An 11,568-nucleotide genomic window follows, 5' to 3' on the forward strand; every position below is an offset into this window, starting at 1 on the left:
TTTTGCTGTGACCTCATAACAGCTCATGAGGTCCCGTTCAACAAAAAGAGCAATTGGCAGAAATTTCAAGTAGTGCTTGGGATAAAGTTTCCACCATGTAAAATTACCCAAATGGTCCATCTGAAGGTATAATTTTTATTTGACCTGTTTCACAACTAAATAAGTAGTCTCTTTTTTTTCTTCAAAAAAAATTGCTTAAATTGCTGGCTCAGCACCTGTAGCTCAGCAGCTAAGGTGCCAGCTATATATACCATACACTGGCGTTGGCAGGTTCAAACCCAGCCCGGGCCTGCCGAACAACGGTGACAACTACAACCAAAAAATAGCCAGGCATTGTGGTGGGGCGCCTTTAATCCCAGCTACTTAGGAGACTGAGGCAAGAGAATTGTTTAAGCCAGGAGCTGGAGGTTGCTGAGAGCTGTGACGCCATGGCAATCTACCGAGGGTGACGTAGTGAGACTCTGTCTCAAAAAAAAATAAAAAAATTGCTTAAATTGTTAATTACATATGAGAAATATCAAGAAGTAAAGCTGTGTGGCTTGTTCAATGGAAGAATACCGTGATGTTTAAACCTAGTACTTTCCTATTATTGATGTCCTGAGGTGAAGTTCATAAAAATATATGAACTTCAATTAGTGGCATAAATGTATTATGTGTAGAGCACTTTATCCATTTCTTTTACTTCTCATAGCAATCTAAGTAGAAGAGAAAATAAATGCCATCTTTTTCAGTTTAGTGATAAGGAACTGGGCGCAGAAGGGTTGCATGGTTGCCTTGATCAAGCAATTAAGATTCAAGTCAAAGCCAAGATTAGACCCATCCTTCAAATCTATACTTGTATTGTTCTTTTATAAGTGTTATTTTTTATTAGTTTATACAAGAAGCATAATGTCCAGAGAGTGGCCAGAGGCAAATCCTCGGTGGGCCAGACAGCTCAGTCTCAGACATGACAGTTCCCAAGTTGACCCGAGAGTGTCAGGGATGGGGACAGGGCACATGGGTTTCAAGTGAAAATGCAGAAATGAATAAGGAAGAAAATACAATTCAATTTGGGGACTTTTTAAAAAGATCATTGCTGATGTCCAGTAGCACAATTCATTCTCCATCAGCATAAACTGCAGCGTGAACATTGTCAGGCAGTACTTGGAAGTGTGTGTTTGTTAGGCAAAAATGTATTAAAATAAGGTCTAGGAACTTTTGGAACAAAGTGTCTTTTATTTTCACAGTATCTAGCCCTAGATCCTAGCATACCCATAGCAAAAAAAACACTTTCGGACACAGGGATATGAAGTTACCAAATAAATGTCACTAAGCCAGGGTCTAGGCATAACTGGCAGTGACCATCTGGAACACTGGGCTGAGAAGGGCCATGGAAAAAACATGATTCATTACCACCTGTCCACAGGAATTCTGGAGAGTGCAGTGGCAACATGCGTATCAGCTACCGTGTTTCCCTGAAAATAAAACCTATCCCAAAAATAAGCCCTAGCAGAATTTCTATGCATTTGTTAAATATAAGCCCTACCCTGATAATAAGACCTAGTGATGGGCGTGGCTATGCAACATATCTGCATAGCCACACCATGCATTTCAGCAGGGAGACATCCCCTGAAAATAAGCCCTAGTGTGTCTTCTTGAGAAAAAATAAATATAAGACGGTGTCTTATTTTTGGAGAAACATGGTACTTGCTATCTTTCTGGAGCTATTAGGTACTAAATTAGTCTTTGTTGGATTGATCCAGACACAAAAATAGAACCAACAGGATGGCTTTCCCTCAACCTCATTTTCTGAACCCAAGTAGAATCTCCCCTCACCAAATCTTCCTGTGTGATATACTGTACCATAAAAATACACTTTAAAAAACAAGAAAACACTAAGGAAATGACTTCTCTCTTAAATATTTCACTTGCAAACTTGTTCTCCAAAGTATAATTTTAAACTAGCTAAAAACCTCCAATTAGTACTAATTAGTGCTGAGGGCAATAAGATTCATCATTGTCAGTGGGTAAGAATTCCCAAGTGTCCAATTAACTGAGACTCAAATGAAGTGACTCAGGCAAGCATGATCTCTGTGTCTGTGGGAGCCAATGACTCAAGACAGTGTCCACTTTGATCAGTAAGTGGATTTTCCCCAACTATCAAGTCATTTTCAAAAATCTTCACGCACCACAGCTTGTTATTACAAAGATCAGATGATGCCACCACTTACATTATGGCCTCTCAAAACGTAAGTACCACAAGTGGAACCTCTGTAAGCTGACCACCCAAGGGACAGTAACAGAAGAGGTCAACATAAGGAACGAGGCCTTACATACGGACATGTGCATATAAGGAGATGGTCCACTATGGAGGGTCCACTGTATTATAAATGATTATGGGATGATTGAAAGCTCAAGCCCACAGCACCGGGAAAAACCTTGGTCCAAAAGGATGGTGTCTTCCTGGAGATAATTCCTGCTTGGCATATACAAAATAGGAATGGCATGTCCTTTCTGTTGAGTGTTAGGATATGTTTATTCAAAAGGTTATTTTGTCCTCTGAGATGAAATGATATTATGCCTGGTATCTTCTTCAATATTATATATTGTTGAGTTATGATACTGGTGACTTGTAGTAAGTATGATGTTTAATCCTCTATAATATATGGCTCAGCCGGGCATGGTGGCTCACACCTGTAATCCTAGCACTCTGAGAGGCTGACGCAGGTGTATTGCTTGAGCTTGGTAATTCGAGACCAGCCTGAGCAAGATTGAGACCCTGTCTCTACTAAAAATAGAAAAATGAGCTGAGTGTAGGGGAGGGCACCTGTAGTCCCAACTGCTCAGGAGGCTGAGGCTAGAGGATCAGTTGAGCCCAGGAGTTTGAGGTTGCTGTGAGCTATGACATGACACCACAGTACTCTACTCAGGGCAACAGAGCAAGACTCCGTGTTTAAAAAAAAAAAATTACAAATGGCTTAGGCAGGAGAGGGGGGTATGGGTTGGGCTAGGGGACAATGACATTGGTCCTGAGAATATCATTGTTAAAGCTGGGAAATGGGCACATAGATAGACTCTATTTTTGTCCATGTCTGATAAATTTTATAATAAGAAGTATATTATAAAAGCATAAGGCATAAAGAGAAGCAATAAACAGAACTGGAACTAATGTTTGCGATCACCAGACTCCTTATGTTGCTGTGCCAACTTCTGAGGAGCAGGTTCTACAACGCAGAATGCAGCCAAGGCTGGGATAACCCGCAGGGAGAGTTAGGGCACCGCCAGCAGTTACTGTCTTTAAGGGCTTTGCAGGTATTAAGTCAGTTAATTCTCATAGTAATCCTCTGAAATAGGTATTGCCATTATCTTCCCCTTTTTGAAAACTGAGGCACAGAGAGGTGAAATAGCTTGTGGAAGGTCATCCAAGCCGATAACCAGTGGAGACAGGATCTGAGGGGCTCACTGATCTAGGGTGTGGTTGGAGGTTAGAGACTGGTGAGAGGCAGCATTCTAAGAGAGAATCCCCAAAGAGGTGGGGCGGAAGCTTGGACAGGTCGCTGGAGGAAAGAAGAGAAAGAGATTTTGAGGTTGGGTCAGAAACAGAGCAGGCGGCATGGATGAGGACCCTCTCCCCTTGCGTTCAAGGGAAGTTGCTGCCTGAAAGCTCCAAGATCCTGGAGCCCGGCACGTGCCCTTCGCTGGTGCCGAGTCTGCTGCGGATCCGGCCTGAGCCTGTGCCAGCCGCAGACACACCGCAGGCCCGGGGCCTGCAGGCACTCGCTTCTGAACAGGGCACGAGATCCAGTGCCCCATCTCTGTTCCGCAGACTTGGGGCTCTTGAGAGATGCTCGTTTCAGCACACACCGAAACTCTACTGAAGGGTGACTGAGGGCGACTGAGGACGACTGGCAGTGGACTCGTTGCTATCGACTATTCCAGCCACACTGCCTGCCACAAAGACTGGTTAGAAAGCGGGAACCTTTGCTGCAGCTCAGAATCACCGGATTCTCCCACGGGGGCAAGTGGAAAGTAAAATGCACGATAAGGGGTACTCTGGGGTCCTCCGGGGTCCTCCGAAGGAAGCGAAGTGTTCCCGTTGGCTGGGAAACTGACTTCACAGCAACACATTTCTTCTGGGTTTTCTTTATTATTATTTTCTGTCAAGGGTATATTTAGTGAAGAACATATTTAAAACTCCAAGCCAAAGACACTTTATGAAAACATCCTTCACACCTATGCAGAGCTACCTTTAGAGAATATGTGCATAGGGTGTCTTGCCCTGCCCTTGCCTTGATTTGGTAGGATTATTCCTTTTTAAGCAGAGCGTGTGTATTTATTTTGTTGCAAAGCATTTAATAATTACATGCAGTATCTGAGCTCCAGGGATATATTTGAAACACAGTTGAGAAATTTGCAAAAGGCTTATAATTTTCTCCTAGCTTGCAATCAGAGAAACACATTGGGCCAAACAAAACAGAATAATAATAACAGTAATAACTCAAAATGTAAAAAGATATAAAATAATACGCTTGTAATGAGCATCGGTAATGTGCAAAACAGATGTAATTGATTTGCTGGGAGGTATCAGAACCTAGCATCCCATGTTTTTTCTCGCCAGCACTCAATAAATATTGATTGGCTGATTGACAGATGGGTGGCAAACCTCTTCAGCCATGCGGAGATGTTGAGTAGCTTTGACATCCATCCATTTTTGAGCTGCCCACTGCTTATGAGATTTGCAGCCTATGTTTTGTCAATAATCCTGCAGCCTGCTCGGTTTCGGGTCAATGTCTGGTGATGCACTGCAGAGCTGTATTCCATCACTGCGCTGTTGTCCATAAAAATTCCTCTTGCATAGCCTTCCTTGACAGGCATTCACCACTGAAATGTCATCCCTGCCATCGAAGATATTTATGAAGCATCAGAGGATGCAGCACGCTCTATCTATTAAGGCCTAAAGAGTAAGAGATTCTGGATTAGAAGCAATTCCTGGCTGCAAAAAAAGTTTACTATAAATTCAGGAAGAGCAAAGACATTTATTATTTAAGCAACCAAAATGGAGAGAAGGGAGACAGCTAATTGGACTCTGAAGGACATTTATCTCTGTGGGAGCTAATTTGATTGACAGCAGTAGTTAAACCTTCAAATAAAAGAAATGTTCAGTGGTTAGCTCTTTTTTCTTATTAAAAGTCATATTTCATTCTGAAGAACCCCACACAACAGGACACGGAAGAACATGTGGGAAAAATGGCCCTCTCTGGTTGGCTGTTCTCACACTGATGCATATTGATACCTTACCCTGGTGGCACTTAATGGTTTTGGAATAGATGAACAGCTTTCCCTTATGTCTTTATGGACTCATTCTAAAATCGCCTCCCAGATAATAAAACTCAAACTGCTTTCAAAGATGTAATCTAACTTTTTTGCATATGTGCTTCAAGACTACCTCGCAAGTTGATATTAGCTCATAGGTTGTTGCTTGTGACCAATCTTTTCTACATCCAAACCAGAGCCCAGTGAAATCCAACAGAGTTTAATTTTGTTAGCTTTTCTGAACACTTGGAGAAATACTGCATGTTTTCTCCAATTCCCCACTTGAACTAGAAAAATTTCATCATTTAAATTTTCCCTTCTGCTCAAAGAAATACACATAACACAGATTTAGGGGTGATGGAAAAAATTATAATGATCATAAATGAAATATACTCATGTGTTGGTATAATCATACCTACTTTGGAAGCTAATGTCATACATTCCATATAGAGAGATTTTATACATCTCAGTTGGCAATAATTATTTTCTTAAGAAAGAAAAATATAAGAAAAAAAGATTATGGTAGACAGTTGTGGCATTATATTAATTGCTTGGTATAAGATGAGTGATCACTGCATCAGTTTCCCTATCTATGAAAAAGGACTCAGGCTCTCACCTTGAAAGTTTGTGTTGGCTCGGCACCTATAGCTCAACCAGCTAAGGCGCCAGCCACGTACACCTAAGGTGGCGGGTTCGAATCCCCAGCCCGGACCCGCCAAACAACAATGACGGCTGCAACCAAAAAATAGCCGGGCGTTGTGGCGGGCACCTGTGGTCCCAGCTACTGGGGAGGCGGAGGCAAGAGACTCGCTTGAGCCCAGGAGTTGGAGGTTGCTGTGAGCTGTAATGCCACGGCACTCTACCCAGGGAGAGAGCTTGAGGCTCTGTCTCAAAAAAAAAAAAAAGAAAGTTTGTGTTGGGTGAGAATCAGAGACAGATTTACCCAGTATGGATACAGAGCATGGCATGTGGTGGCCACTCACTCCCCAAATGGAAGCAAATATAATAGTGAAATTTAGTAAAGTGGTTTCTATGGGAGCTAAGTCAATGATTCTCCAACTAAATAGAAAAGTAGAAGAATTTATGCCAAAAGAATAAGTGAACAGCCCAGCCATTCACCCATTTTTCTTAGCCACTATCTCATCTGAGGTTTTGACAGAAACCAGGTAAGAGTTAGTTTGAGGTTTAACTTTGTGGCAGAAGATTAGTGCCTGTGTTCCTGAATTGCCGATTGAAAGAGCAGTGATACCCATACCTGACCCCAGAAAGATGAAGAGCCTTCTCACTTCTCAAAAAAAACTTGGGTACTTGCCGGTAGAGCCAGGGTTCTCCTCAGAAGCAGCTTTGCACATTCTCACCTCTCACTTATTCTAACCTATTCATCCTTCACCTATTCTAACCAGGAGGCTCTTGAAACCCAAAAGTCTTACCCTGTAGAGCTCATTGGACATTACCCAGAAAACACAGTTGATGCTGAACTAGGTGGAGTCTCTGCACTTCAGCTCTGACATATCTTGGGGCTCCTTTGTCCAAACACCTGGATGAAAAGATAGCAGCTGGCCAGCGTGGGAATTAGTTGTATAAGAATCTGTAGACCTGGGCTGGCCGAAGACTAGAAGACAAACACAGCCCCACATGAAATGGATCCAATCAAGGTGCCCAAGGGCATGCTGACGAATCTGTCTTATCTCTGTATCTCTATAAATCCAGAGCCCTGAAACACCACTAGAGGACCCAATGGGAAACACAACTTAGGAGTCAACTGATACAACCACAGGACCAGAAGCCAGGAAAGGAACCCAAAGGAAGAGAGCAGAAAGAAGAGGTGAAAAGAAACTACAACTCAAAATTAGCTTGAAAATGCCAAAATACCTGGAAAAATGCACCCAACAAAATTAAAAATTCAATATACTAATTTATACCAGATGAAACTGATTTTATGATGCAAAGATGTAATCTAACTTTTGTGATCTAACTTTATAAGTCTTTGAAAAAGAATTTAAAATAAGTTATTCTTAGTTTGCTCAGAGTGATAAATGCTTGGATAACATTCATTCAAAAATAAAAATAAAAACAGAGCAAACAATCCCCTCTATCACTGGGCAGGAGATGTGAACAGACAAATGACCAACAAACACATGAAAACATGCTCATTGTCTCTAATCATCAGAGAAATGCAAATCAAAACTACTCAGTGAGCATACATAGCCCATATCACAAAGTCCCCAAGCTGGGGGTGCTGGCCTGGATGTGGAAAGAAGGGAACACTTTTACACTATTGGTGGGACTGCAAACTAATACATCCTCTATGGAAAGAAGCATGGAGAATCCTCCAAGAGCTGAAATAGACCTTCCATTTAATCAGATAATTACCCAAAAGAAAAAATCATTTTACCATAAGGACATTTGCACCAGAATATTTATTGCAACTCAATTCACAATCACTAAGACGTGGATTCAAGTTAAGAGTGCCCATCAACCCATGAATGGATTAAAAAACTGGTATATGTATACTATGAAATACTATTCAGCCACAAAAACAGATGGAGACCTCACGTCTTTTGGATTTACCTGGACAGAGTTGAAGCACATTCTTCTTAGTGAAGTATCACAAGAATGGAAAAGCAAGTGTCCAATGTACTCAATACTAACATGAAACCAAGAGATAAACAACTACATACCCACATGAGAGAATAACACAATTATATTCAAGTGGAGGGGAGGGAGTAGAAGATAAAGAGGGAATCGGTAAGCTCGCACCTGATATGTGTAATGTAAGGGTACACGGTACACCCCTGTGGCTCAACTACAACCTGAACTTTACCTTGAAAATGCAAACAATGTATCCTAATCATTTGTACCCTCATATTAATCTGAAATGAAAACAAATAAATAAAAACAAATGATGGAAGAAACATAGGCAAAAAAAGAAACCCTAAATATGAGAAAGAATCATTTGCAATTGAAAAATATACCTCTGGGATAAAATATTAGTAAATGGGATAAACTCTAGTCTGGGTGCAGTGGAAGAGATAACTATCGGGTTGAAGACAACACTGTCTATCAGAAACCTACAGCAAACATTATTCTAAAAGGTGGAACTTCCATAGAATTCTCTAAGTCTGGGACATGATGAGGGAGCTGCCCATCCTCTCTTTTATTTGACAATATCCTACACATAATTCATGCATATAATTATAAATCTAAGAAAAGGTGTGAGAGTGCTAAGGAGGAAATAAGCAAAGCTAAGGATAAAACATAAAGTGACCTGAATTAATCGAGTGGCCTAGTTAGTTCACGGATAAGAAGATTAAACAGCTTAAAGATGTCAAGTTATTCTGTTAACTCAATGCAATTCCAGTTAAAGGTTCAACAGAGTTTTTCAGTGGAACTAAAGCAAATGATCCTAAAATCGATATGGAAAAACCAAGGGCTAAGAATAGAAGATGACAAATAACGAGGAGGAAGAAGAAGAAAAGGATGACTACAAGAATGAGGACAGAGGAGAAAAAGATGGGGGAGCGTTCCACAACAGCAGACCAACAGCAAGGTGGAGATGTGCCTGCTGGAATCAAAACATACAGACACAGAAACTACTAGACTACAGGGTCGGAGAAGTTCCACAACAGCAGACCAACAGCAAGGTGGAGATGTGCCTGCTGGAATCAAAACATACAGACACAGAAACTAGGAGACTGCAGGGTTAGCGGGGAGAGTACAAAGAGATCAGAGAAACAGAATGAGAGCCCAGAAACAGACTCCACACAAAAAGGTATCTTAATGAATGACCTGGACGACCACCAAAACAAGGAGGAAAGCCTGGAGTGAGGGTGTTTAATAACCGGTGCCAGCTATCCCACGTGTGAAGAAACAGGCTTCTACCCCGCGGGCTAAGCAGAGTCAGTTCCAGGAGAATTAAAGGTCCTCATGGATCTAAGTCTTACAGAAAAAAAGTACAGAAAAGCGCCTTGATGATTCTGGAGTAGGGATGGATTTCTTAACGCTAAACCACAAGGAAAAGGAAAAGATTAGTAAACCTTAACTATATTAAAATTAAGCAACTTTTTTTTTTTTTAAGGAAGAGTCTCTCTGTGTCACCCAGGCAATAGTTCAGTGGCATCTTAGCTCACAACAACCTCAAACTCCTTGGCTCAAGCAATTCTCTTGCCTCCACCTCCCGAGTAGCTCAGACTGCAGGTGCCCTCTACAAAGCTGGCCGATTTTTCTATTTTTAGTAGAGACAGATTTCGCTCTTGCTCAGACTGGTCTCAGACTCCTAAACTCAAGCAGCCCCCCTATCTAGGCCTCCCAGAGTGCTGGGATTACACGAGTGAGCCACCGAGCCCTGCCAGTTAAAACAAAGCCACAATAAATGAAGCAGTGAGACAAGCCACAGATTGGAAGATAGTTCACCAAATTTTATGAAAAAAAGAACCAGGCTCACTCCTGCGCTGCATGGCTGTCCCCGCTGCCGCTTATTTGGCCGGGTCCCTCGTCCCCACCTGCTCACTCGCTGCACACTGTTCCTCCCCCATGGGCAGAGATGGATTCAAGCGCCGCCACCACGGCTCAAGAAGATTGGAGTAGTAATTGGTGGAACAGGCCTGGATGATCCAGAAATTTTAGACGGAGAACTAAAAACTATGTGGCTGTCCCATTTGGCAAGCCACCTGGTGCCTTAATCTGGAAGAAGATAACAAAGGCTGACTGCGTCCTCTTTGCAGGGCACGGGAGGCAGCACGCGTTCCCGCTCTCAAAAATCCACCACCAGGTGCTCACCTGGGCCTTGAAGGAAGAGGGTTGTACACGTCACAGTGACCGCAGCTTGAGGCTCCTTGACTGGGGAGACTTAACCTGGTGATATGGTCATTATGCATCAGTTCATGGACATGAGTCTAGAAGGAGCGTGCCACATTCCCATGGCTGAGCCATTGTGCCCCAAAACGAGAGTTACTCATAGAAACTGCCAAGAAGCTCAGACTTCGGTCCACTCAAGGGGAACAATGGTCACAATGGAGACCACGTTTTTAGCTCCCTGGCAGAAAGCTTCATGGAGGGAGGTGGATTTCATCAACATGACCACAGTTCCAGAGGCGGCTCTCGCAAGGAGGCTGGAATCTGCGGTGCAGTGTGGCGGCAACAGCCTAGGACTGCTGGAAGGAGCTCCGGGAAGCAGCAGTGTCCGTGGCCCGGGTCGTAAGCACCCGGAAAGAAAATGCCAATAAAGCCAAAAGTTCATGTCTCACTACCACACCTGAGATGGGGTCCACAGAAGGGTCAGATGTGCTCTCTACCCTGAAGAACATGGCCCAGGTTTTTGTTTTATTACCAAGACATTAAAGTAGGATGGCTGCCCAGAAGAACAGAAGACGTTCTCACTCCAGTCGCTTTGGGAATTCCTGCTTAACTTAAGCAAAGACGTGCAGCTTTCTGCCTTTGCTGTGGAAGAACCACTGCTAAGAAAAATAAGATTCCTGGTCATATGAGACGCTTATAGAGTTGCATGGCTTCAGAAGGAACAGCAAATGTGGGGGAGATTTTTATATTTTAAAAAAACAAGATATCATTCTTCTCTCTATATATTATGTTTGCACAATAAAGAGTTATGTAATATCTAGTTTCCTATGTTGCCAAGAAACATAAGGAAGAAATGGGACTCCTCAGTTACTTACTGTTAGGACTGTGAATTGGCACATTTCTCGAGGTTGGGTGTAGTAAATGGTGAAATGAATCAAATGACTTAAAAATACTTACACACTCTGTGCTGGGTCCTCCTAGGAATTTCTCTTTAAAAAATTATCAGATACAAATAGTTTGGTGTGAAGAAAAATGTATAACAATGTTATATTAGCAAATATTTACAATAATCTGAATAGTCAACATTTGGAGGTAAATTTTAGTTATAATTAGATCGTGAATCAGCCAACCAAAGATCCTCTTCACATAATATTTCGACGTCATAAAGAAATAGTTGCTCTATAAGATGAAATGAAAGAAGGGATTTGTAGGCATTTTATAGTAAAAGTTTTATTTTAAAAATGCTGTGTAAATGTACAAAAAGACCAGGATAAAATATATACATATATATATAATCTTGTTATTGTATTTGGGGGAAGGATATTGAATAATTTTTATTTTCTTCAAATCTGTGTATCTTCACATTACTATATAATCAAATAGTAAAATTGTTATAAAAATGAAAATGAACATAGAACCTTTTCTAAAGCAGACAGATGAATGGCTAACAAACATGAAAAAACGCTCACCATCCCTAAT

General features: G+C 41.7%; 1 protein-coding gene across 1 annotated transcript in view; it reads left to right on the forward strand.

Annotated features, from left to right (window-relative positions):
* Positions 1–11,568, forward strand: part of PCSK2 (proprotein convertase subtilisin/kexin type 2) — a 255,234-nt gene that overhangs the window by 193,264 nt on the left and 50,402 nt on the right. The window contains exon 6 of the mRNA XM_012812406.1: positions 9,834–9,894. Coding sequence (XP_012667860.1) covers positions 9,834–9,894 — 61 coding nt within the window. The remainder of the gene's footprint in view (positions 1–9,833; positions 9,895–11,568) is intronic.

This window comes from Otolemur garnettii, unplaced genomic scaffold (genome assembly GCF_000181295.1).
Source record: "Otolemur garnettii isolate 467f Iridium unplaced genomic scaffold, OtoGar3 scaffold00208, whole genome shotgun sequence".
Classification (NCBI taxonomy): domain Eukaryota; kingdom Metazoa; phylum Chordata; class Mammalia; order Primates; family Galagidae; genus Otolemur; species Otolemur garnettii.